The following is a 27505-nucleotide window of genomic DNA, read 5'->3' as shown; positions in this document are numbered from 1 at the left end:
CTCTGTCTTGTCACTGGACCCAGATGGGAACTGGGAAGAGAGAGTGAGGCTGACGCTGCACAACTCTCCCTCACTTAAATCCAAATCACGCACTAGTCTCGACACCATCATTATAGTGTCGAGGTCCTCACCGACATCAACGATGGACGAACAACAACATATATATGTGCCCAAGATTTATCAACAGTATTGTGTATTAGGCCTTTTTGATACCAATTATCGCTAAATACTACTGAGCTGATATAGAGCTAAGTACTCTTATTTCTGCTTTCTGACCAGTATACCCAATATACTGTACTGTGCAAAACTCTGAGGCACTCAGGTTATATATATGTGCTGAAGACTTTTGCGCAGTGCTGTATGTCTATAGGTGGTATGTCAGCGTAGGAGTTAAATAAACACTATTACACCACCAGTGACCCAAGCTCAATTCTACCACTGTCTGGAAGGAGTTTGTATGTTCTCCCCATGACGGTGCGGGTTTCCGCCGGGTGCTCCAGTTTCCTCCCACATTACAAAGACGTACGCATTAGTAGGTTAGTTGATCAGATGGCTGATCAAAAGGAGGGAGGAGAAGATGGCGACGCGACGCAGCACGCGCGGCCGTTCCGAATGATACCGTATGTGTTAACTAGGGGCCATGCACAATCCTGATTTGATGGAGACAGCCGTGAGAAGCACGGAGGAACACCCGGAGAAACTTCTGAAATGCCCGCTTCGCTGCCGCTGCTACTGTACGATCGAGAATCTCCGGAGGGGTAGGCCCCAAATCCTCGGCTTTGCCTATTGCCTGTTGCCGGGGCCGGGGTTGAAGCGCTCGGCAGAGATGGTGCTCGGTGTCGGAGCGCTGGTCGGAGGCTCGAAGTTTTCAGACGGACTCAAGAGTCGGCTGTGGTCGGGTGCTTCCAGGGTGCTGCATCGGCAAGTTTGTGGCGCTGGAAACTCATGGCAGGAAGAGAGTTTCTTTTCCTTCTACTGTCTGCGTGAGATGATGGGACTTTCAAGAAACTTTGAGACTTTTTACCGTACCCATGGTTTGTTCTTCACCAAATTACGGTATTGCTTTGCACTGTTGTAACTATATATTATAATCACACCTATGTAGTTTTTGTCAGTTTTCAGTTGGTTTCTCTTGTGTTTCTGTGATATCATTCTGGAGAAACACTATCATTTCTTAATGCATGCATTACTAAATTGACAATAGAAGAGGACTGCGTGTCCTCATAATCTTAAAACAAAATTGGACCAGAAGGAACTGTTACTGTGTTTCAGCTCTAAATGATAGACAGGTTCAGTCAAAAAAAATCCTCACCTTGCACTCTTCCTCTATTCCCCACACTGGCTTTTTACCTCTCCTCGCCTGCCTATCACCTCCCCCTTGGCCCCCTCCTCCTTCCCTTTCTCCTATGGTCCATTCTCCTTTCCTCTCAGATTCCTTCCTCCAACGTTTTGTGTGTTGCTCTAGATTTCCAGCACCTGCAGACCTTCTCACATTTACATTCAGTCATTCTTTGCTGCCTATCATGAATTTGGGAGGGGTGTCATTGGGCCATCAGGAGTGAAAGTTGGAATGGCCTCCTCCATCGGTCAATCGGACATCATGGCTGTTCTAATAATTTACATCAGTGGACAGCGTTTTCGGCAGACAGTGTGGCCTCTGGTTGTAGAAGGAATGCTTAGGGTACAGGATGGACAACCAACACCACCTGCTGGTTCCTGAATCCAGACCTTTCATTCTACCTCATCACCTGCCTGAGATAAATCCTGGCATTGTTAGAGAGATCTGGCAATGGGTGGCTAGAAACCAAATGTTAGAGATCTGGGCGATGGGTGGCTAGAAACAAAATGAAAATGTTAGAGATTTGGGCGATGGGTGGCCAGAAATCAAATGTTAGAGATCTGGGAGATGAGTGGCCAGGAACAAAATGATATAATTTTTCACACTGTAAATAAAAGTACTGGCTACAATAATTTTAGAGAAGCCTCCTGCACCAATCATGCCCTCAAGGAGCAAAGGGGAAATGTCTCTCCAGCCCTTGGGTGAGAGTGGGAAAAGGCCATGAAGGGGTTGGTAACTTGGAGGAATATTTACATTTCAGGCTTCCACCTTTACTGATGACATAAAACGTGACATGCAGTGAGCTAGATGGCAACAGATTTCCAGGCAATGTAGGCAACCTGCTGGAGCAGGTGGACATGAGAAAAAGAAATCTGAAGTGGAAATATGAATATAGAACATAGAACATAGATTTTTGCATAGTAGGGGAATTAAGGTTTATGAGGAAGAGGTAGGTAGGTGGAGATGAGTCCATGGCTAGATCAGCCATGATCTTATTGAATGGCGGAGCAAACTCAACAGGTCAGATGGCCAACTCTTGCTCTTATTTCTTATGTTCTTAACAGTTCAGCACCGTACACATCCTTCGACATATGATGTTGTGTCGACACTTTAACCTACTGAGATCAATCTAACCCTTCCCTCCCACATAGCCCTCCACATTTCTTTTCTCAATGTGTCTAATTAAGAACCTCTTAAATGTTCCTATCGTATCTGCCTCTAACAACAACTTTGGCAGTGCATTCTGCTCGCCCACTACTTTTTATGCATAAAACCCATCTCAGATAACACCCCTATACTTTCCTCCAATCACCTTAAAAATTACACCTCCACTTCTGCCCTGGGAAAAAGTCTCTGACTGTCTGCTCAATCTACGCCTCTTATCATCTCATACACCTCATAGTCATACTTTATTGATCCCGGGGGAAAATGGTTTTCATTACAGTTGCACCATAAATAATTAAATAGTAATAAAACCATAAATAGTTAAATAGTAATATGTAAAGCCACTTCTCACCTTCCTTTGCTCCAAAGAGAACAGCCCTAGCTTATTCAATCTTTCCTCATAACACATGCTCTCTAATCCAGGCAGCATTCTGGCAAATCTCCTCTGCACCCTCTCTAAAGCTTCCACATCCTTTGTATAATAAGGTGACCAGAACTGACTGAATATTCCACCAGAGTTTTAAAGAGCTGCAACATTACTTCATGGCTCTTGAACTCAATCCCCTGACTGATAAAGGCCAGGATACCACTCTGTCAACTTGTGCAGCAGCTTTAAAGAATTGACGGGCATGGACCACAAAACCTCTCTGTTCATCCACACCGCTAAGAATTCAGCCATTAACTCTGTATTGTACCTTCAAATTCAACCTTCCAAAGTGAATCACTTCACACTTTTCCGGGTTGAACTCCAACTGCATCCTGTCAATGTCCCATTGTCACCTATGAAACCCTTTTACACTATCCACATCTCCACCAACCTTGATGCCACCTGCTTACTAACTTATGAACCCACCTTTCCACTTCCTCATCCAAGTGATCTATAGAAATCAGAAAGAGCAGGGGTCCCAGAACAGATCCCTATGGATAACCACTGGTCACCGATCTCCAGGCACAATACATTCCATCTGCTATCACCCTCTACAACAGACACACAAATGCCGGGGGAACTCAGCAGGTCAGGCAGCATCTATGGAAAAGAATAAAAGCCAACATTTCGGGCCGAGACTCTTCACCAGGACTACTACAACCACCTTCTGCCTTCTGACATATGCCAGTTTGGTCAGAAGAAAATGGAAAGGCTAGTAAACTAGGGGGGCAGGAAAAGACAACTGGATGGACATAGACATACTTTGCTAAAAGTTTCAGGTCAGGTTGAGAAAAATATTCTGAACCCTGGACTTTGGAGATAGAAATCAGAATACAGAGCAAAGAAGTCATGTTGAACCTTTATAACCTGTGGCTTGGCCACAGTGGGACAGCTATGGCTAGGCGCAAGCCCCACACTCCGGGTCAGATGTGAAGGTCTTACGGAGTGTGAATCAGCTTTCCAGGCAGGATTCCGGGAATAAGGAGATGCGTGCTCGTTCCTCTTGGAACAGAGAAGGATATGGAGGGATCTGATGTTCAACAGCATGAAAATGTTTCCACTAGGGATGGTTCTAATAGTGGGAGAGTCTAGGATCAGAGGCATAACCTCAGAATACAAGGACATTCCTTTAGAACACAGATGAGGAGGAATTTCTTTCGCCGGAGGGTGGTGAATCTGTGGAATTCATTGCCATTGATGGCTGTGGAGGCCAAGTCATTGGGTGTATTTAAAGTAGATAGGAGACTCCTTAGCTAAAAGGAGGCTCCATAGCTCAGGGGTTAGAGCACTGGTCTCGTAAACCAGGGGTCGTGAGTTCAAATCTCACTGGGGCCTTGACATTTTCCGCAGAAGTCCTGCTGCTATCTTCTACAAAACTACAACTTACACAAACTGCTGGAGCAGCATTTATGGACAAGAGTAAAAACAGTCAACGTTTTGTACGTGGAGCTTAGAAAACCAGAGGGCTATGGGTAAGCCTAGGTAGCTCTAAGGTAAGGACATGTTCGGCACAGCTTTGTGGGCTGAAGGGCCTGTATTGTGTTGTAGGTTTTCTATGTTCTATGTTGACAGGTTCTTAAACAGTCAGGGCATCAAAGGTTTTGGGGAGAAGGCAGGAGAATGGGCGTGAGAGGGGTGATAAATCAACCATGATTTATGAGCAAATGCGACTAGGGTAGGCAGAATAGTCAGCATCAGTATTGTGGGCCAGCTGGCCTAATTCTGGTCTTTACAGCACGATGGCAGATGTTGATAGATTCTTGACTGGTCAGGGCATGAAGAGATACGAGGAAAAGTCAGGAGGTTAGTTCTGAGAGGGAAAATAGATCAGCCATGATGAAATAGTGGAACAGACTAGATGGGGCCAAATGGCCTAATTCTGCTCCTATATCTTATAGTTTTACATCACAAGGACACCATAATTTTCAGAGAAATAAAGTAACTGCAGAGATTAAATTCAGTTCAATCTGATTTTTGTGTTTGGATTTATTTTTCATTGAAATGTGTTCAGAAGTGTCGGATATCAGGTAAAATACCATGGCATTCCCAATTTCCGAGACGTCTCTGGTGTCAGTGGTTAAACCAAGCACTCTGCCAGCTGCAGGCATGCCAAGGACACTTGGCAATAGTCCTTTGCAGGAACATCAAACAGTTTGATTAAAATACCCATCTCAGAGCAAAGGATGAGCCTGCCTTTACCATCTGAACACTCAGCCAGAGGACATTGGCTTCGATCTCAGTCTCCTGTCTCCCTCAAGACTTCATTGAAGTTTGGATATAAAACCCTATTGGGAACAGAATGAGAAAGTTCAAAGTTCAAAGTAAATTTTATAATCAAAGTACATACATGTCACCACATAAAACCCTGAGATTCATTTTCCTGTGGGCATAACTCAGCAAATCTATAGAATAGTAACTGTAACAGGATCAGTGAAAGATCAACCAGAGTGCAGAAGACAACAAACTGTGCAAATGCAAATATAAATAAATAACAATAAATAACGAGAACATGAGATAGTGAGATAAAGAACCCTTAAAATGAGATCTTTGGTTGTGGGAACATCTCAATGGATGAGTGAAGTTATCTTGTTTTGTTCAAGGGCCTGAGGGTTGAGGGGTAGAAACTGTTTCTGAACCTGGTGTTGTGAGTCCTGAGTCTCTTGTACCTTCCACCTGATGGCAGCAGTGCGGAGAGAGCATGACCTGGGTGGTGAGAATCTCTGATGCTGGATGCTGCTTTCCAAGATCTTGTTTCCAAAAAACAAGATCAGATCTATACCGAGATGAGTTCTGACTAACAGGCACCAAATACAACCAACAGGATGAATAAATGTTTATAAATTACCAGCAACTAGAATTGAAAGCTCTACTATTTTCGTTCATTGTAAGAGGTTATCAGGGCACAAGAGATTCTGGAGATGCTGAAAACCTTGAGCAACTCACACAAAATCCTGGAGGAATTCAGCAAGCCAGGCAGCATTGATGGAGTGCTATAGTACTGAAGAAGGGTCTCAGCCTGAAACATCGACTGTTTATTCCCCTCCATAGATGCTGCCTGGCAGCTGAGATCCTCCAGAGCTTTATGTGTGTTGAACACAGTCCCTTGGGTGGCATTCTCAGTGAGAGTGAAAGCTCATACCAGGACAAGACAGGACATATTCAAGGACTCTACAATACATGTTCTCATGATTATTAATTATTATTATTATTATTATATTTGCACAGTGTCAGGTTTGGGTGGGACTCAAGTGCAGACCAATGAATACTTTTTCACCAGGATTTATTAGGGAGCACAAAGGCAACAGTCTTTCAAAAACAGGAGGCAGGCACGAATCCAAAATGGCAGTCAGAGGTCTTACCAGGAAAGGCAGTCAGGCGAGGGCAGACAATCCAGAGCGCACAGGCAAAAATCAGGTCCAAGAATGGGCAAAATCCAAAACACAGAATCAGGCAAAATCAGTTTGCAGAAGTCACAATGACAGGCTAGAACAACACAGGTCAGAACTGGGACAAACTAGCAGAGAATGCCTGTCTGTCTGTCTGTATCTTGTTTTACGGCGGTTGGCATCCAGCTTAATGGTGCATTACCGCCACCCTCTGCTCCAGAATGTGCACTAGACATACATTCTAAGTCCCTTCACCCAATCGCGCGGGCGCGCGCCAGCAGAGAATGCTAGTCAAGGCAGGGTTTAAGTGGACAGGGTAATGAGTGAAAATTAGAAACAAGTGGGTGAAATGAAGAGACAAGCAGGTAATCGGAGGAAGTCCAAAAAGGAACGGGGCTGGGCCAGAACCCACATGGCCAGGTGAAAGAAAACAGAAATTAAAGACTGTTGTGATCCAGAGCTACCAGCAGCAGCCCTTCGACCCAGAGTTCAGGCCGGATCCTTAACACCCAGAATGTCTTCTTTTGCACGTTGTGTGTTTGTTAGTCTTTGCTCTGGATTTACAGCATCTGCATAATCTCTTATGCTCCTACAGTACCGTGTGAAAGTCTTAGGTACATTTATATAGCGAGGGTGCCTAAGACTTTTGCACAGTACTGTAAAAAGTTTATATATTGCACTATACTGCTGCACAAATAAAAATCAAATTTCATGACATGTGAGTGATGATAAACCTGATTCTGATATGGGTCTGTATTATGGACTGAGAGTGGGAAGGGGCAGGGAGAGGGGAATCATGGTTTGGGAAAAGGGGAAGGGTGAGGAGAGGGAGAGGGGAGCACCAGAGAGACATTCTGTAATGATCAATAAACCAATTGTTTGGAATCAAATGACCTTACTTAATATCTCAGGGCTGGGTGCATCTGCACCCATCCCACCCCCTGCCCCTGGCACTCCTTCTCTGCCACCTGTCCCACACCCCTCCCGCGGCACTCCACTCTCGCCATTCCCAACATCCTTTGCTTCTGCCAGATTTACAAACTCGCTCTCCGCTCCACATTGACAAACACAGTACTGCGCACCAGCTATATATAAGTGTCTAAGACTTTTGCACAATACTGTATATTGCTGGCCCCTCAGTGTCATTATATCTCAATCCCAGAACCCTCTCACTACAAACTCTGTGATAACACCTTCATCAGAGGACTACAGTGGGCCAAGAAAGCCATTCACCCCCACCTTCTCATACAGGGATTGGGAAATAAGACAATAAGACACAGGAGCAGAATTAGGCCATTCAGCCCATTGATTCTACTCTACCATTCCAGTATGGCTGATTTATTATCCTTCACAACCCAATTCTCCTGCCTTCTCCTTGTAACCGTTGATGCCCTGACTAATCAAGAAACTATTAGCTTTTGTTTTAAATACACCCAATGACTTGGCCTCAACAACCCCCTGTGGCAACGGATTCCACACTTTCACTCCCCTCTGGCTAAAGAAATTCTTTCTCATCTCCATTCTAAACAGACATTCTTCTTATCTGAGGCTGTGTCCCACCCAAATATAGGAAACACTCTCCACATCCACTCTATCTAGGTCATGCAATTTTCCATAGGTTTCAATGAAAAATAAACTCCCCAGCAATATCCAGATTCCCGAATGAATTCTTTAAACAGAGCTGGATTGCTGTGCTTACACTGAGGAATCTGCCTACTGGATCATCGGGCATTGGGCAGACCGCACTTGGAGTATTGGGAGCTGTCTTGGCTATGAAAAGATGTGCTGGCATTGGAGTGGGTCGAGAGGAGGTTTACAAGAGTGATTCTGAAAATGAAAGAGTTAATTTATGAGGAGAATTTGATGGCTCTGAGTCTTTGCTCACTGGAGTTTAGAAGAATGATGGGGTGGGGATCTCATTGAAACCTATCGACAGTTGAAAGGCCGAGATAGAGATAACGTGATGAGGATGTTTCCTACAGAGGGGGAGTCCAGGACCAGAGGGCACAATAGGAGGACGTCCATTTAGAACAGAGGTGAGGAGGGACTTCTTTACCCAGCAGCTGGTGAATCTGTGGAATTCGTCGCCACAGACGACAGTGGAGGCCAAGTCATTGATTATATTTAAAGTGGTTGATAGATTCTTGATTAGTTAGGGCATGAAGGGATACGGGGAGAAGGCAGAAGAGTGGGGTTGAGAGGGAAAATAAATTAGTCATGATGAAATGGTGGAGCAGACTCAATGGGCTGAATGGCCTAATTCTGCTCCGATGTCTTATGGTCTTGTGGCTCTAAACACAAGAGAGACGACCTGCTGCAAAGGAGTGAGGTAACTTTAAGGTAATCTGCAGCATGTTTCTTCAATTAGCTGTGTTTTGTGAATGCCTTTAATTGCTTAAAAGTGATCAACTGATTTTAAATATTTTACTTCGTTAAAAAAATATTTGTGTGTAATATTTCAAAATGCTAACTTTACCGTTTGAAAGCTTTCAATGATTTCAAATGTTTCTGAACGGGTGAGGTTTCGCCCCGAGGTTGCAATACTGTAGTGGCTGATTACTGTTATGTGTACCCAGACACACTGAAAACTTGTCGTGCATACTGTTCATACCGATCGGATCATTACACAGAGCGTTGAGACAGAACAAGGTAAAACAATAATAACGCAGGATAAAGTGTAAAAGCTACTGGAAGAGTGCAGTGCAGGTAAACGATAAAGTGCGAGATCGTTATGAGACAGATTGTGAGGTCGAGAGTCCCGTCTTATCATACAAGAGTCTGATAACAGTGGGAGAGACCCTATCTTTGAGCGTGATGGGATGTGCTTTGAGGTTTTCGTATCTTCTGCCCGATGGGAGAGGGGAGAAGAGAGAATGTCCGGCTGGGTGCTGTCTTCTGCTCTCCCGAGGCAGCAAGAAGTGTAGACGGAGTCCATGGATGTGCCGAGATGTGTGCACAACTCTCTGCAGTTCCTTGTGGTCACAGGCACTGTTTCTTGTTCTGCCGGTTTGGCAGATATTGAAACGTTTGTCAGCTGCCAGGAGGGCAGGGCTTGTTCCAACCCGCCTGACAGACACTGGTGGGCTTTTGATGCTTGGGATACCTCGCAAGCACAGGTTGACGACGGCAGGTTTGCGAAGGTGAGGTTTGCGCTGGCTGTGTGGATCAGTGGTGTGGTCTGGGATTTGATTCCTGTAAGATGGTTAGGGAGTAGAGCACGAGATTGCAGAAAGTCAGCCCACAAGGCCACAGTGCTGAGAGATGGAATCAATCTGCAGCGAATTGACGTATAGAAATGGATGGGAAATATAACAGCAATTTATATTGGTAACCATTGGCAACCATGTGGCAGCAATTGCAAAATGTGTGGCAAGATTTGTGAATCACAGCAGGCTCCACTTTTAGTAACAACCCCGGGGTCCCAGTAAAACACTGCTCATTGTAATTGACCGATTGATGTTTTTATAACAGGACATATGTCCCTGACCCACTGGCCAACAGAGAGCAGAGCAGAACAAGGTGCACAAAACAGTAGTCGACAGTTTTTATTGTGATGAATTTTCCAGTGGCCTAATATTCTGTGAATTTCTAAGGAATATTCATAAACACTGAATGTCCTGACAAGTTTCAGTGATGCTCCGCCTTCTTTCTCAATCTCAAATACTGTCACCCTTGGCCTCTGGTGTCGGTAAGCTCTGGTACTGATGTGCATCCCGGTTCCATGGTCTGAGGAGGCTCCCTCTCTCTCAATCTGGTATACTGGCTCCCTCGGTCTCTGGACTTGGTGAGCTAAGACATTGATGTGGACCCTGCTTTCTTGCTTCCACAGCTTCTGATCTCTCAGTGAGTGAGTCCAGTCGTGGTTAATTATCTTGTTTTGGCTATAAATTCTGCTTGAAAGGAGGCAGAGCTCTAGAATGAGACAGACAGCAAACTCTCCCAAGGTGTACTGATTATACACCCTCCAGCTTAGGAAAATGTGCCTCATGCCAGCCATGAGTCCCTGATTGGAACATAGTACATAGAAAGTAAAATATGGAACATTACCACAAAGTACAGGCTGCTCGGCTCACAAAGTTGTGCCAAGCTTTTACTCTACTCTAAGATCAATCTAACCCTTCCCTGCTATACAGTCCTCCAATTTTCAATTTGAACTTGCAGTTGCCTAAGACGCAATTTTAGGCGCACGCACTGGCTGGACGATATGTTGAGCTGTCCTTGTCATCTAGGCAGCCCCACGCCAGGGTCATGGGGTATCGGAGGGAAAACATTTCATTGGCTGTTGTCGTTCCTCACTCACAGGGATTGTGTGACCACGCACGGTGGTTTCTGGAGGTCACTGCTCCAGCCCCAGGATCTCCTCAGGACAGTGTCCCTCTTCAGCTGCTCCATCACGGAGTCTCCTTCAGTCCTGGGTCAGAAGTGGGGATATTTACTGATGGTTGTAGAACGTCTCGGCAAATCAATCAGCCCATATGTGTGCAGCGTGCCCAGACAACATTCAGACAAGGGCAAGTGTGTAGCAAATCGCATTCACATTACACAAGTGTCTGACAAGGAACACCAAAGAAAAGATTAGTTTAATTTGTCACATGCACATTGAAACAAACAGCACGATACGGATCAGTTGCAGATTTGGGCTGAGAAATGGCAGATGGAGTTTAACCCAGATAAATGTGAGGTGCTGCACCTTGATAGGGCAAATGCAAGGAGACAATACACTGTTAAAGGCAAGACCCATAACAGTGTCGCTGAGCAGAGAGATCTTGGGATCCAAGTTCATAGCTCCTTGAAAGTGGCTACAGAGGTCAATAAGGTGGTTAACAAGGCTTATGGAATGCTTGCTTTTATTAATCGCATTGAGTTCAGAAGTCAGGAGGTTATGTCAAATTTATAAAAATCTGGTGAGGCCACATCTGGAGTGCTGCATACGGTTTTGGTTGCCCCACTATCCACTACAGGAAGGATGTTGAGGCTTTGGAGATGGTTCAGAAGGGGTTTACCAGGATGCTGCCTGGTTTAGAGGGCATGTGCTATCACAAGAGGCTGGATAACCTTAGGTTGTTTTCTCTGGAGCGGCGGCGGCTGAGGGGAAATCTGATAGAGGTTTACAAGATTATGAGAGGCATAGAGAGAGTGGACAGAGAGTATCTGTTTCCCAGGGTAGAGATGTCTATTACCAGAGGGCATGCATTGAAGGTGAGAGGGGGTATGTTCAATGGGGATGTGAGGGTTAAGCTTTTTACTCAGAGACTGGTGGATGTCTGGAATGTGCTGCCTGGTATGATGGTGGAGGCAAATACATTAGACGCATTTAAGAATCTTCCAGATAGGCACATGGATGTAAGGAAGCTGGAGGGATATGGCATTGTGTAGGTAGGAGAGATTAGTGTTGGGTGTTCTTTGATTTGCTTTATAGCTGCTTTGACACAACATTGTGAACCAAAGGGCCTGTTCCTGTGCTGTATTGTTCTATGTTTGATGTTCGAAGTTCTCTGTTCTATGTTCAATGTTCTCTGCTCTATGTTCGATGTTCTATGTTCGACGTTCGAAGTTCTCTGCATTTTTTGGGATGTGGGATGTAACCTATGTGGAACATACAAAGTCCTTACAGGCAGTGGTAGGATTTGAACCCTCGATCTCATAGTTGGCACTGTAAAGTGATTGTAAAGCATGTAGCCAAGTGGTTAAGGCATTCATCTAGTGATTTGAAGGTCGCTAATTCGAGCCTTGGCTGAGGCAGCGTGTTGCGTCCTTGAGCAAGGCACTTAACCACACATTGCTCTGCGACGACACCGGTGCCAAGCTGTATGGGTCCTAATGTCCTTCCCTTGGACAACATCGGTGGCGTGGAGAGGGGAGACTTGCAGCATGGGCAACTGTCAGTCTTCCATACAACCTTGCCCAGGCCTGCGCCCTGGAAACCTTCCAAGGCGCAAATCCATGGTCTCATGAGACTAACGGATGCCTATAAGAAAGTGATTGTACTAACCTCTATGCTAACGTACCGTTCTGTATACAAGACAGTGTGTAATCTCCCTAACAGCTCAACCGTCATGGAGTACCTGGACATCAACGTCCAAAGACGGGGCTCTGTCCTGGATGGCATTAAACTTGTTGGATGTCTGTAATATTGTGGCAGTGCCTGCAGTTTATAACCTGCTGAGTTCCATTATCCTGAGACTTTGATTGAATTCAGCCACCGGTGTCACAGTGAAGTTTCACATTGTGTCTACACAACACAGAGCGGGCATGATTCCCAGACAATGCATTGTGTCGACACAACACAGAGTGAGCGAGATTCCCAGAGAAGTCTCACATTGTGTCTACACAACACAGAGCGGGCAAGATTCCCAGAGAATGCATTGTGTCTACACAACACAGAGCGGGCAAGATTCCCAGAGAATGCATTGTGTCTATGCAACACAGAACGGGCAAGATTCCCAGAGAAGCAGCTGGCAGCCAAGCCCTAGACCAGCCCTAAGCAAGGACTCCTGGCCCTCTCTGGATTTCCTGTGCTGATCCAGCTCAATCCAACTAACCACATGAATCACACATTGGGATGCCTCTGCCTTGTTTGGCTTGGTTCTAAATTAAATTAATGAGTGATTGAGAGGACACAGAGCAGCAAGACAAGTTTCCTGAGACAGTAGAGATTCTATGGGTGCTGGAAGTCTTCAAACACGCGCACAAAATACTGAAGGAACTCAGCAGGCCAGAAAGCATTTGTGGTGGGAAACAAACTGTCGATGTTTAGAGCCAAGCCCTGATGAAGGGACTCAGCCCGCAACCTCGACTGTATATTACTCTCCACAGATGCTGCCTGACCTGCTGAGTCGCTCCTGTGTTTTGTGTGCGTCGAACAAGACTCCAGTTCAATGGGTCAATTTAATATCAGAGAATGTAGACAGTATACAACCTGAAATTCGTACTCTTCACAGACATCCACAAAACAGTAGAAAAACCCCAAAGAATGAATAACAGAGAAATGTTAGAAACCCAAAGCCCCATGCACAATAAGCAGCAAATGCATGAACCCTCCCCCGCTTAGCAGAAGCATCAGCCCCCCCACCACCCACCATGCAAATAACAAGCCCCCAGAGATTGAGATCTCGAGTCCGTCAAAAGCTACTGTTCATCTGAACAGAGAGAGAGAACAATATCAGAAATATCACTCCTGCCTTCGTGTTCCAAAAAATGAACCAAAAATGAAGGGTTATAGCTTGGTTCACTCCCGCCAAAAGAGTATCACCCAGGAAATAAACGTTACCTGGTCAACATGATATGCTGCACTTTCAGTAATGATTTCATCTTCAATAACTTCAGCCACCATCTGCAAGATATGAGAGGCATAGCTGGGGTCAATAGTCAGGGTAGAAACATCAGGCCATAGAGTACAAGTGTTTAAGGTAAGAGAGGTTAAGTTTTAAGGAGACACGCGAGTTAAGTTTTATTTTAGACAGAGTGTGGTGGGTGTCTGGGACGGTGGTGGAGGCAGATACGTTAATAATGTCCATGATTCAGATTTAATTTTCACTTATTTACTGCACGTGGACCAGTAAATATTCGGTCAACAACCAACAGGGCCTAAGGATGTGCTGGGGGCAGCCCGCACACATTCTGGTGCCCAATGAGGGTGTCAGATGGACCAGTGAGGATGCAGGGAGTGGAGGGATATGGGTCACATACAGGTAGGAGAGGTTGGGTGGGACAGCAACTAGAGGTCATGGGTTAAGGGTGAGAGGTGAAATATTTAAGGGGAAGATGTGGGGAAACTTCTTCACTCAGAGGGTGGAATGAGCTGCCAGGGCAAGTTTGATTTCAACATCTGTTTTAATTTTATTGCGATACAGTGTGGAACAGGCCCTTTTGCCCTTCAAGAGACGCTGCCCAGCAATGCCCCAATTTAATCCTAGCCGAATCACGGGACAACTTACAATAACCTACCAACAGCTATGCTTTTGGACTGTGGGAGGAAAACCACACAATCATAGGGAAACATACAAATTCCTAACAGGCAGTGGTGGGAAATGAACCAAGGTTGCCTGTACTGTACAGAACCGAACTCATCACTACCCTATCGTGCCACTACCAAGACGTTTGGATAGGTGGATGGATGGGAGGAGTACAGAGGGCTAGTTTAAGTGGTTCAGCACAGACTAGATGGGCCAAAGGGTCTGTTTCTGTGTTGTACATTTCTATGACTCTAAGAGATTCAGTGTAATTCAGCGCTGTGTTCGGTGCGGACGTTGTGGACTGAAGGCCCTGTTTTACGTAGGGATGTGACCAGCTGAGCCAGGCTCTGCTGTGGGCTCCTTCCATTCACGCTCACCCAGTGAGGGCCGAAGGCAGGGGCGGCGAGCCTTTTAGAAAACGCATGCCCGAACGGGCAATCGTTTGTTCGTTATGTTCCGTGTCAAATGACGTGGGCGATCGTAGTCTTTCCATGACCATGGTTGTTCTTGGCAAATGTTTCAACAGAAGTAGTTTGCCATTGCCACCTTCTGGGCAGTGTCTTTACAAGACGGGTGACCCCAGCCATTATCAATACTCTTCAGAGATTGTCTGCCTGGCGTCAGTGGTCGCATAACCAGGACTTGTGATGTGCACCGGCTGCTCGTACGACCATCCACCACCTGCCCCCATGGCTTCACGTGACTTTGATCCGGGGGTGGGGGGGGGGGGGCTAAGCTGATGATACACCTTGCCCAAGGGTGATCTGCAGGCTAGTGGAAGGAAGGAGCACCTTACACCTCCTTTGGTAGAGACGTATCTCCATACTGCCACCGTAAATCGGCAATAATCTAAAAAAAAATTCTCTCACCTGCCATGGTAATTTTGAGCAGAGATTATCATTGATTAGTGACTTAGTAACAATAATTATAGGTTAGTAACAATAATTATAGGGTGCTTTAAGGAACAATGAGGAGTCCTGTTGGTTATTTAATTGTTTTACTATTAATAAAAATATAACAGAGACAGATATAAATAAATAAACCATTTTAGAAAACCACTTCACAAAAAAAAGAGTTTAATGAATCACATGGCAACGAACTTGTGCATGGCACGTGGACCAGGCATCCAGAAGTTGTCAGAAATGCTTTTTGCTTCCAGAGGAATGTTTAACTGGGATCATGCTGGAGACTGGCATGTGCTGAATGCAGAGACCTGACCCCTTTCATTGTGTGTGTGTGTGTGTGTGTGTGTGTGTGTGTGTGTGTGTGTGTGTGTATATATATATAAAGCTCCCTCCATCACCAACTCCACCACCGTAGAATGGTCAGGGATACTCTGGTCAGTCATAGGGCAGCCCCTGCGGGGGCAGGGATGAAGGGAGGGGGTTCTGACGGCCAGGGGGCAAATATGGGGAGACTGTTGGAGTTTTCAGTTAAGGCATTCTCAGGAATCCAAGGGATTGGGATATGTTGATGGGAAGCACATTCTGGTTGTAGCTTGGTCAGGGCATGAGGGGATACAGGGAGAAGGCAGGAAAATGAGGCTGAGAGGGGAATGGATCAGCCAATGCTGAAATGGCAGAGCAGACTCGATGGGCCAAATGGCCTAATTATCTCCTATGTCTTCTGGTCTTTGTGGGAGAAGCCAGAGAGAGATAGTAGACAATTGCTTCTCTGACTGGAGGCCTGTGACTCGTGCTGTGTCAGTGGGAAAAAATGCTGGTTCCATTGTTATTTGTCATCTATATCAAAGATCTGGATGATAGTGCGGTTAACTGGATCAGCAAATTTGTGGATGACACCAAGATTGGACAGTGAGGAAGGCTATCGAAGCTTGCAGCAGGATCTGGACCAAATGGAAAAATGGGCTGAAAAAAATACCAGGTGGAATTTAATTCAGATAAGTGTGAAATGTTGCACTTTGGGTGGACAAATCTGGGTAGGAAGTGGTAGATGTGGGTTTGATTGTAACATATAAGAAAAGTTTAAAGTTCATTGTTCAAAGTAAAATTTATTATCAGAGTGCATATATATCACCAGATACAACCCTAAGATTTATTTTCCTGCAGACATACTCAGCAAATCTATAGAATAGTAACTATAACGGGATCAGTGAAAGATCAACCAGAGTGCAGAAGACAACAAATTATGCAAACGCAAATATAAATAAATAACAATAAATGATAAGAACATGAGATAGTGAGATAAAGAGTCCTTAAAGTGAGATCAATTAGTGAGCTTGGATAAGCACATGGATGTGAGGATTATGGTGCAAGTACAGATTGATGGGACTGGTTAGAATTATAGTTTGCACAGGTTAGATGAGCCAAATGGCCTATTTCTGTGCTGTAGTATTCTATGACTCTTTGAATCTACGAGTCTATGGGAGAGAAAAATAAATCAGCCATGATGGAATGGGCCAACAGACTCAGTAGGTCAAATGGCCTAATTCTGCTCTGATGTCTTATATCATATGGTCACACATATGGACACTTGCTCCTCTTGCTGGTAGACGTCTGCCGATTCTCTATTTGGTCTCCTAGTTCCACTGCACATTTTCATCTTCACTGTTACACAGTAGACTGTCGGAGATTATTAAATTTGCCAGAGTCTCACAACACAGAATCACAACACAGGAAATATGGCAACTATCAAAGTGATCACCAGTCCCTTACATGACATCTGACGGACATCTTTGTTAGATAACCTGCCACCCCCCCCCATGGTCTGATGAAAGAGGGATTGTGGTAACACTGAGATGATCAATGAGAACCGGGCGCTGAGGAGCACAGTGCCTGGAATCACGGCCCACCTTATCGATCGGGAACTCCACTCTAGTGTCTTCATCATCAGGTATTTCCTGAGCTCCTTGCAGCTCAGATCGCTTCTCAGTCACTTTGAAAACACTTTTGCCCCCTGTAAAACATAAAGTTTATTAAACAGACTGAATCAGCCAATGAGACAACACTCAAAGATTTCTCAGAGGGAACAGTCCACTCTGTCAATGCTAACTCAACCCGTTTGGACTCAGAATTGATTCAGGCGTCAGGAACCTTTACTAACATCTCTCTCCTCAGCATCATCATTATGTGCCATGTCATATAACATCGTCATTATGTGCCGTGTTGTATGACATCATCATTATGTGCCGTGTTGTATGACATCATCATTATGTATGACATGAGTGATCATGATCTATGACCATGAATGTTCTTGGCAAATATTTTCTACAGAAGTGGTTTGCCATTGTCTTCTTCTGGGCAGTGTCTTTACAAGATGGGTGACCCCAGCCGTTATCAATACTCTTCAGAGATTGTCTGCCTGGAGTCAGTGGTCACATAACGAGGACTTGTGATGTGCACCAGCTGCTCGTACGACCGTCCACCACCTGCTCCCATGGCTTCACGTGACCCTGATCGGGGGTGCACGGCACTAAGCAGGTGCTACACCTTACCCCTCCCTGCTACATTTTCCTCCATTTTTCTATTACAATGTGCTTATCTAAGAGTCTCGTAAATGCCCATCTTGCCAATACTGATCGTGTTGCCGATCTCCATTGAGCCTATTTGCTCACATTGGCCCCATGTCCCTCTATCCTGTTCCTTTTCATTACCTACTTACAGCTCATTATGCCTCTGGCATTTAGGGCAGCAATGAAGGTCCTCCACTTCTGTCTATCCTTGGCTACTCAGGTGTGGAAGGGTTCTTCATTGCCGTTTCCATAACAATTCATTTTGACCAGTCAGGGTTGTTAGCCGTGGCCTGAAATCCCTGAACCTGGAGGACCAGAACACCAGTCTTGGTCTAACCTTTACCCTTTCACTTGTTTGGCATGGGTGACCCTACCAAGAGCCAAAGCATAAAGCCCTGACTCCAGCCAGCATAGCTCTCAGGGTTAAGGTACATAAGCCGGAATTTCTGGAAGCAATTCAGAAGGCACAGGATATATACATCCCAAAAAGGAAGAAGTATTCTAATGACAAGATGGCACAACCATGGCTAACAAGAGAAGTCAAAGCCAATATAAAAGCCAAAGAGAGGGCATATAATAGAGCAAAAATTAGTGAGAAGTTAGAGGATTGGGAAGATTTTAAAAGCCATCAGAAACCAACTAAAAAAGTCATTACAAAGGAAAACATGGAATACGAAAGTAAGCTAGCCAATAATATTAAAGACGTTACCAAAAGTTTCTTCAGATAAATAAAGTGTAAAAGAGAGCCAAGAATTGATATCAGACTGCAGCAAAACAAACCTGGAGAGGTAGTAATGGGAAACAAGGAAATGGCGGCTGAACTAGATAAGGATTTTCCATCAGTCTTCATTGTGGAAGACACTAGCAGTATGGTGGAAGTTTTAGTGTCAGGGGTTGGAAGTGTGTGAAGTTGCCTTTAGGAAGGAAAACGGTCTTGGGAAACTGGAGGGTCTGAAGGCAGATAGGTTAGATAGGTACCCGAAAGGTACCCAGCAGAGTTTTGAAACTGCAGCTACAGAGATTGTAATGATCTTTCAAGATTCATTAGATTCTGGCATAGTTCCGGAGGTCTGGAAAATTGCAAATGTCACTCCACTCTTTAAGAAAGGAAATTGTAGACCAGTTAGCCTGACCTCAGTGGTTGGGAAGATGTTGCAGTCAATTGTTAAGGATGAGGTTATGGAGTACTTGGTGACACAGAAGAAGATAGGTCAAAGTCAGCATGGTCTCCTTAGGGGAAAATCTTGCCTGATGAATCTGCTGGAATTCTTTGAAGAGATTACACATAGGATAGATAAAGTGGGTGCAGTTGATGCGTATTTGGAGTTTCAGAAGGCCTTTGACAAGGTGCCACACACGAGGCTGCTTACCAAGTTAAGAGCCCATGGTATTACAGGAAAGTTACTAGCATGGTTAGACCATTGGCTGATTGGTAGGAGGCAGCGAGTGAGAATAAAAGGATCTTTTTCTGGTTGGCTTCCAGGACTACTGGTGTTCTTCAGTGGTAGGTATTGGGACCGCTTCTTTTTACGCTGTATATCAATGATTTAGATGCTGGAATGATGGCTTTGTTGCCAAGTTTGAATTTGAATTTATTTAAAATCTATATCTGTCCCATGATGTGAGGGATTAAAAATCTTAGCGTAACGACTATGTCGCAATGTACAGCCATGTGAATTTATAAGCCTCAAGGCTTGTGGAAAGAAGCTGTCCCATAGCCTGTAGGTCCTGGCTTTAATGCTGTGGTTCCATTTGCCAGATGGAAGCAGCTGAAACAGTTTATGGTTGGGGTGACTGGTGTCCCTGATGATCTTCCTGGCCTTTCCTTTGCATCTACTGCTGTAAATGTCCTCAGTGGAGGGAAGTTCACATCCACAGATGTGCTGGGCGGTCCATACCACTCTCTGTGGTGCCCAGTGATCAAGGTTGCTGATACAAACGATGATACGAAGATTGGTGGACGGGCAGGTAGTGTTGAGGAAACAGGTAGGATGCAGAAGGACTTAGACAGGTTAGGAGAACGGGCAAGAAAGTGACAAATGAAATATAATGTTGGAAAATGCATGAGCGTGCACTTTGGTAGAAGAAATGAATGTGCAGACAATTTTCTGAACAGGGAGAAAATCCAGGACTTGTGATATGCACCAGCTGCTCATACGACCGTCCACCACCTGCTCTCATGGCTTCACGTGACCCTGATCGGGGACTAAGCAGGTACTACAGCTTGGGAGTCCTTGTGCAAAACACACTCAAGGTTAACGCAGGTAGAGTCGGTGGTGAGGAAGGCAAATGCAATGTTAGCATTCACTTCAAGAGATCTAGAATACAAGAGCAAGGATATGATGCTGAGGCTTTATGAGGCACTGGTGAGGCCTCACTTTGAGTACTGAGAACAGTTTTAGGCTCTTAATCTAAGAAAAGATGTGCTGGCATTGAAGAGGGTTTGGAGGAGGTTTATAGGGATGATTCTGGGAATGAAAGGGTTATCATATGAGGAACATTTGATGGCTCTGGGCCTGTACTCACTGGAATTTAGAAGAATGAAAGGTGATCCTTTCGAATGTTGAAAGGTTTAGACAGAGTAGATCTGGAAAGGATGTTTCCCATGGTGAGGGAGTTTAGGACAAGAGGACACAGCCTCAGGATAGAGGGGCGTCCATTTAAAACAGAGATGTGGAGTAATTTCTTTAACCAGAGAGTGGTGAATTTGTGGAATTTGTTACCACAGGCAGCTGTGGAGGCCAGGTCATTGGCAAAGTGGCCTAATTCTGCTATGTCCTATGGTCTTATGGTCTAACTTTTCAAGAAAGGAGGGAGGCAGAATCGAGGTAATCATAGGCCAGCTAATCTGACCTTAGTGGTTGGGAAGATGTTGGAGTCAACTGTTAAGGATGTGGTTTGGTGGCACTTGGAGACATAAGATAAAATTGGCCATAGTCAGCATGGTTTCCTCAAGGGAAAATCTTGCCTGACAAATCTGTTGGAATTCTTTGAAGAAATAACAAGCAGGATAGACAAGGAGGATCAGTTGATGTTACGTACTTGGATTTTCAGAAGGCCTATGACAAGGTGCAACGCATAAGGCTGTTTAACAAGTTAAAAGCCAATGGTATTACAGGAAAGATTCTAGCATGGATAAAGCAGTGGCTGATTGGAAGGAGGCTAAGAGTGGGAATAAAAGGAGCCTTTTCTGGTTGGTTGCCGGTGACTAGTGGTGTTCCACAGGGATGTGTGTTGGTACTGATTCTTTTTACATTATATGTCAGTGACCTGGACGATGGAATTGATGGCTTTCGTTGCCAAGTTTACGGACAACACAAACATAAGTGGAGGGGCAGCTAGTTAGAGAGGCTACAGAAGGACTTAGGCAAATTGGGAGAATGGGCAAAGAAATGGCAGTAGAAATACAGTGTCAGGAAGAGTACGGTCATGCACTTTGGTAGAAGAAATGAAAGGGTTGACAATTTTCTAAATGGAGAGAAAATTGAAAAAAACTGAGGTGCAAAGGGAATTGGGAGTCTTATGCAGGATTCCCTAAAGGTTAATTTGCAGGTTGAGTCTGTAGTGAGGAAGGCAAATGCGATATTAGTATTCATTTCAAAAGGATTAGAATATAAAAGCAAAGATGTAATGTTGAGCTTTATAAAGCACTGGTGAGGCCTCGCTTGGAGTATTGTGAACTGTTGTGGGCCCTTTATCTTAGAAAGGATGTGCTGACACTGGAGGTTCATGAAAATGATTCCAGGATTGAATGGCTTGTCATATGAAGGGTGTTTGATGGCTCTGAGCCTGTATTCACTCGAATTCAGAGGAATGAGAGGTGAGCTCATTGAAACCTATCAAATGGTGAAAGGCCTCGACAGTGTGGATGTGGAGAGGATGTTTCCTATGGTGTGATAGTCCAAGACCAGAGGTCACAGCCTCAGAACAGAGGGGAGTCCTTTTAGAAAAGAGATGAGGAAGAATTTCTTCAGCTAGAGAGTGGTGAATCTGAGGAATTCGTTGTCACAGGTCACCGTGGAGGCCAAGTTTTTACATATATTTAAGGCAGAGGTTGATAGATTCTTGGCTGGTCAGGGCATGAAGGGAGATGAGGAGAAGGCATTTGTTGTGAGGCCTTATCCCTTCTTCTACCTCGATGCACTGTGTAATGATTTGATTTGGATGAACAGTATGCCAGACAAGACTTTGATTGCACCTTGCTACCTGTGAAACAATAAACCAGTCCCAGTCCCACTTCCAACCTCTGTTGCCGGTTCCTGCCTGCGACTCCCGAACGACATTCCGGTTCAACTTCACTTGAACCGGCTTTGCGAAGAACACAGAGCTCCTGTCCTGGCGGGTGCTCTTCCCTTTACTCCTCACAGTCTGTGCAGCCATGAGCACCCCAGCTTCTGCGGCGTCTCCCGTGGACTGAACCCTCCGCTTGTCCAACTGCAAGTGAAACGATTAAAGAGACTTAAAAGAAGAGCAGAAACTCTTGCACCTTTTCGCATGCCTTTCATGGTCAGAGGATGCTGGGGGGGTGTGGGGGGGGTGGTGGCACGGTAGCGTAATGCTTTGCACAACACTTTACAGCACCAACGATCAGGGTCCAGTTCCCATTGCTGTCTGTAAGGAGTTGGCAAGTTCTCTTCCTGACTGTGAGGGTTTCCCCCCACATTCCAAAAAAAGCATACTGGTTAGGGTTAGTAAGTTGTGGGCGCGCTATATTGACGCCAGAAACATCACGGACTATGAATACAAAAAACACATTTCACTGCATGTTATGATGAGCCAATCTCCACGTGACAAATAAGTCCATCTTTATGCTATCATAAATCTTCAAGGTGCTTCACACCTAATGAAATGCTTTGTAATTATGGTCATAGTTATGAGCACCAAAGGGCAGAGTCTCAAAATAGAGGGATGTCCATTTAGAACGGAGATGAGGAGTAATTTCTTCAGGCAGGGGCTGGTGAATCTGTGGAATTCATTGCCACAGACAGCTGTGGAGGCCAGGTTACTGGGTGTATTTAAAGCAGAGGTTGATAGGATCTGGATTAGTTTGTTTGTTATGTGCTGTGTTGTATGACGTAGGCGATCACAGTCTTTCCGTGACCATGATTGCACCAGGTAAATTTTTCTACAGAAGCGGTTTGCCATTGCCTTCTTCTGGGCAGTGTATTTACAAGACAGGTGATCCCAGCCATTATCAATACTCTTCAGAGATTGTCTGCCTGGAGTCAGTGGTCACATAACCAGGACTTGCGATATGCACCAGCTGCTCGTACGACCATCCACCACCTGCTCCCATGGCTTCACGTGACCCTGATCGGGGGTGCACGGCACTAAGTAGGTGCTACACCTTACCCCTCCCTGCTACATTTTCCTCCATTTTTCTATTACAATGTGCTTAGCTAAGAGTCTCGTAAGTGCCCATCTTGCCAATACTGATCATGTTGCCGATCTCCATTGAGCCTACTTGTTCACATTGGCCCCATATCCCTCTATCCTGTTCCTTTTCATTACCTACTTACAGCCCATTATGCCTCTGGCATTTAGGGCAGCAATGAAGGTCCTCCACCTCTGTCTATCCTTGGCTACTCAGGTGTAGAAGGATTCTTCATTGCTGTTTCCGTAACAATTCGTTTTGATCAGTCAGGGTTGTTAGCCCTGGCCTGAAATCCCTGAACCTGGAGGACCAGAACACCAGTCTTGGTCTAACCTTTACCCTTTGACCTGTTTGGCATGGGTGACCCTACCAAGAGCCAGAGCATAAAGTCCTGACTCCTGCCAACATAGCTCTCAGGGTTGAGGTACACAAGCGGGAATTTCTGGAAGTAATTCAGAAGGCACAGGATATATACATCCCAAAGAGGAAGAAGTATTCTAATGACAAGATGGCACAACCATGGCTAACAAGAGAAGTCAAAGCCAATATAAAAGTCAAAGAAAGGGCATATAATAGAGCAAAATTAGTGGGAAGTTAGAGGAAGCTAGAGGAAGCTTTTAAAAGCCATCAGAAGGCAACTAAAAAAGTCATTACAAAGGAAAACATGGAATATGAAAGTAAGCTAGCCAATAATATTAAAGACGATACCAAAAGTTTCTTCAGATAAATAAAGTGTAAAAGAGGGCCTTGTTATCGGGTAAAAGAAAATCACCCCTCTCCACCCACAGACCCGATGCAGGTTCTCAACCAAAAACATCAGCAATTCCTTCCACAGACGCTGCTGGACTCGTTGAGTTCCTCCAGCAGATTGTGTGTTGCTCCTGATGGTTTAAGGTCTCTCCAGGCCCAGTAACTTTACTGAGGCACAGGAGGCCCCAGTGGATCTGCAGATTGTTCACGGGTGGCTGGTGAGGAATTTAATCACCTCGAGTACTGGTGAGACTTACCTGACTGGGCGAAGGCAAGAGTACAGAGTCACTGGCTCCATCCTGGGCCACGGTGCACTGCTCACGTCCACCAGGAAAAGCAATTTAAAAATAGTTTCAGAGTTAGATATTTCTCCAAACCTTTCACCTGCCCACCACCCCATGACATTGACCGCAGCCAAAGTTGGTCAACAGTAGAACAACCATTCTTCCTGAGTCTTCAAGACTTCCTTTTGATGACCATAGAAAATGTTACCCAGGCTCACAGTTCCAAGTGCATGGAGGCAACCGGAGGCCAGATGAGTTGACTGTTGTAGTTGTATCTTTGTGCCACAAACAACAGTTCCAAGTTCAAGTCCATTGTTATTCAACCATACACATGTATACAGCTGAAGGACACAGAGTTCCTCTGCATCAAGGTGCAAACACAGTACCAACAGTCACACACAGTACATACAATCCCACACAGTGCATACAGTCACACACAGTACGGACAGTCACACACAGTACATACAATCCCACACAGTACGAACAGTCACACACAGTACGGACAGTCACACACAGTACGAACAGTCACACACAGTACGGACAGTCACACACAGTACGGACAGTCACACACAGTACATATCGTTGTAATCCAGCACAGATAGTGATGAAATAAGATTAGCATGAGTTTCTGAGTGACATGGTGTGAAGATTGACAGGTTGACGTACATTGTGACATGCACTGACTCTGTTGTTATAAAATAATCAGTCATATAAATATGTGAAATAGCAGCAGGAATATTGCCACAATGAGGCCTACCTCAGGGTGGAGGAACAACACCTTCTATTCCATCATGGTAGCTTCCAACCTGATGAGATGAATATCAATTTCTCCTTCCAATAAAAAAATCCCCCTCTCCTCTTTTTCTATTCTTCACTTTGGCCTCTTACCTCCTCTCACCTGCCTATCACCTCCCTTGGTGCCCTCCTCCTTCCCTTTCTCCTATGGTCCGCTCTCCTCTCCTATCAGATTCCTTCTTCTCCAGGCCTTGACCTTTCCCACCCATCTGGCTTCACCTCTCACCTTCCAACGATCCTCCTTCCCGCTTCCCCCACGATTTTATTCTGGAGCCTTCCCCCTTCCTCCTCAGTCCTGAAGAAGGGTCTCAGCCTGAAACGTCAACTGTTTATTCATTTCCATAGGTACTACCTGACCTGCTGAGTTCCTCCAGCATTCTGCCTGAGCTGCTTTTGATAATAGATTGAAAATGTTCACTGCTGCTGTGTTGAAGAAAATTTGAAAAGGATAAAGCTGGGGTTTTGGCATTCACTGAACTAAAAACTCAGAGAATGCAACATGTTTAAATATCAAGGCCAGGGCCATTGTTGTGGAATCACCATTTCCCTTTGACATTGAATGAGGAGGACTGGACTGGAGCAAATGGGAATTTTCTGAATTCTAAAGTCTTTACGGCACTTAAAAATGTCTTTCGTGTTTGTTGGCTGTTGGCTTTGTGTGAACCCGGATGGTGGAGCACGGAGATCGGCCTTTACACCCACTGTTAACAACAAAGAGGTGAATGAAAATCAGGCTGAGTTGTAGCATGGGGTCTGATGTTCTTGTTGCTGCTTCAACGTGAGGGCGATCTTTATTGTTTTTGTATGCAAGAGACGTGTTTGCTGTTATTCTCACTGTTTTTTTCCGTTGTGGGCAATATGTTAGTTTTTTGTTAGGGAGAGGTTTGGGGGATTGGGGGTTTGGGGGTTGTGAGTTTTTGTTTCTTTTTCTTTTTGTGCAGGGGAGTTGGTGTCTTTTCTTTCAATGACTTCTACTGTATGGTTTTTCTGTATTTCCTGGCTATCTGGAGAAGACGAATCTCAGAGTTGTATTCTGCATTCATACTTTGATAATAAAATTAACCTTTGAATCTTTTGGGTTGATGTGAGTGGGTGTGATGTGAAGTTGAGGTGAGGTCGAGGCATACTTGAGGCAACGTTGGAACAAGCAGAGCAGAGGAAAGGCAGAGGTGCATTTGAGGTCCATCCGCCTAAACCGAGAACAAGGTTTGGCTGTTCTAAGCGCGCTGGGCTGATTTGGGAAGGTTCGGTATGGGCCAAAATGTGGCAGCAGGCTCCAGGCCCGGAGCATATCGATGAGACAGAGTCTGGGTCATAGTGCATGTTACGACTCAATGTCTGGACGATTTAAACGCCGGGCCGGATGGATTGAAAAGGCAGGGTGTCAGGACCAGAAGCAAGGGTCGGCCCCGTTCTGCTCGCTGCCCCGCGACGTTTGCTCTGTTCTTCGCCGCACTGAGGCTGGGGCTGTGGGCCTGCTCCAGCTGTTCCGGGCTCTGTATCTATCGACTCACTTTCATCCTGAATGCTGTTGCTTGCTTTTATTGTTGGAACAATTTGTGGTTTTTTTCTTTCTCTGTGCACTGGGTGTTTGTTGGATTTTTTTAATGGGTTCTTGTGGGTTTCTTGTTTCATGGCTGCCTGTAAGGAGACAATTCCCAAGGTTGTATAATGTTTACATACTTTGATAATAAATGTACTTTGAACTTTGAACTTATTTATTTCTAGTTATTGTTCTCTTTCTGTATGCGCACAGTTTGTTATCTTTTGCACTCTGGTCGTTTGTCCGTCCATTTGGGTATGGTCTTTCATTGATTCCATTGTGGTTCTTGGATTTACAGTGTGAATAAATCTCAGGGTTGTACATGATGGCTGTTATGTACTTTGATAACAAGTTTAATTTAAACTTTGAACCTTGAATCCCCTTTGTGCAATTCTGATCGGGGCAGACTGTCTCTGCAGCCTGCAGTTAATGAATGACACAGTGCTGAACTGAACTGAACTGAACTGGACTGTTTCAAGGACTCTATGGTTTGATATTTTATATTCTGTGTGGCTTTCATTAGTTTTTAGCCGTTTGTGTGATTTGTTCTTATTTTTTGCATATTAGGGGTGTTGAAGTTTTGCTTTGAACAGGTTCCATGGTGTTTTTTTGTTTTGTGGCTGTCTGTGAAGAAGACGAATCTCAGCATTGGACACAGAATACATACTTTGATAATAAATATACTTTGAATCTTTGCATCTTTTTATCTTCACCAACTCTCCTAAGCCACATGCCTGCACTAGAGGTAAATAACAGCGGCCAGTTAATCCACCAAACCGCATGTCTTTGGGATGCAGGAAGAAACATAGAACATTGCACAGTACAGGCCCTTCAGCTCACAATGCTGTGCTATCCCTTTAACCTGCTCTAAGATCAATCTAACCCTGCCCTACTACATAGCCCTCCATGTGCTAAAACAGGAGGTACGCGGGGCAAACCCGTGTGGTTGCTGGGTGAGTGTGCAGACTCCGCATAGGCAGTACAAGGTCAGAATCGAACCAAGGGCCTCTGGAGCT

The 27505-nt window shown here is 45.0% G+C and overlaps 1 protein-coding gene and 1 non-coding gene across 2 annotated transcripts in view; one reads left to right on the top strand and one right to left on the bottom strand.

Annotated features, from left to right (window-relative positions):
• dcdc2b (doublecortin domain containing 2B) overlaps positions 1-27505 on the bottom strand; it is a 141191-nt gene that overhangs the window by 78901 nt on the left and 34785 nt on the right. The window contains exons 7-10 of the mRNA XM_072246227.1: positions 24125-24181; positions 21988-22177; positions 17084-17187; positions 13587-13649 (exon numbers count right to left, since the gene is read on the bottom strand). Coding sequence (XP_072102328.1) covers positions 13587-13649; positions 17084-17187; positions 21988-22177; positions 24125-24181 — 414 coding nt within the window. The remainder of the gene's footprint in view (positions 1-13586; positions 13650-17083; positions 17188-21987; positions 22178-24124; positions 24182-27505) is intronic.
• trnat-cgu (transfer RNA threonine (anticodon CGU)) lies at positions 4193-4265 on the top strand. Its single transcript has one exon. It is a non-coding gene; the product is annotated as a tRNA-Thr (tRNA).

Source organism: Mobula birostris, chromosome 29 (assembly GCF_030028105.1).
Source record: "Mobula birostris isolate sMobBir1 chromosome 29, sMobBir1.hap1, whole genome shotgun sequence".
Classification (NCBI taxonomy): Eukaryota; Metazoa; Chordata; class Chondrichthyes; order Myliobatiformes; family Myliobatidae; genus Mobula; species Mobula birostris.
Note: the sequence above shows the minus strand (reverse complement) of the source record. Positions and strands in the feature narration are given on the sequence as shown.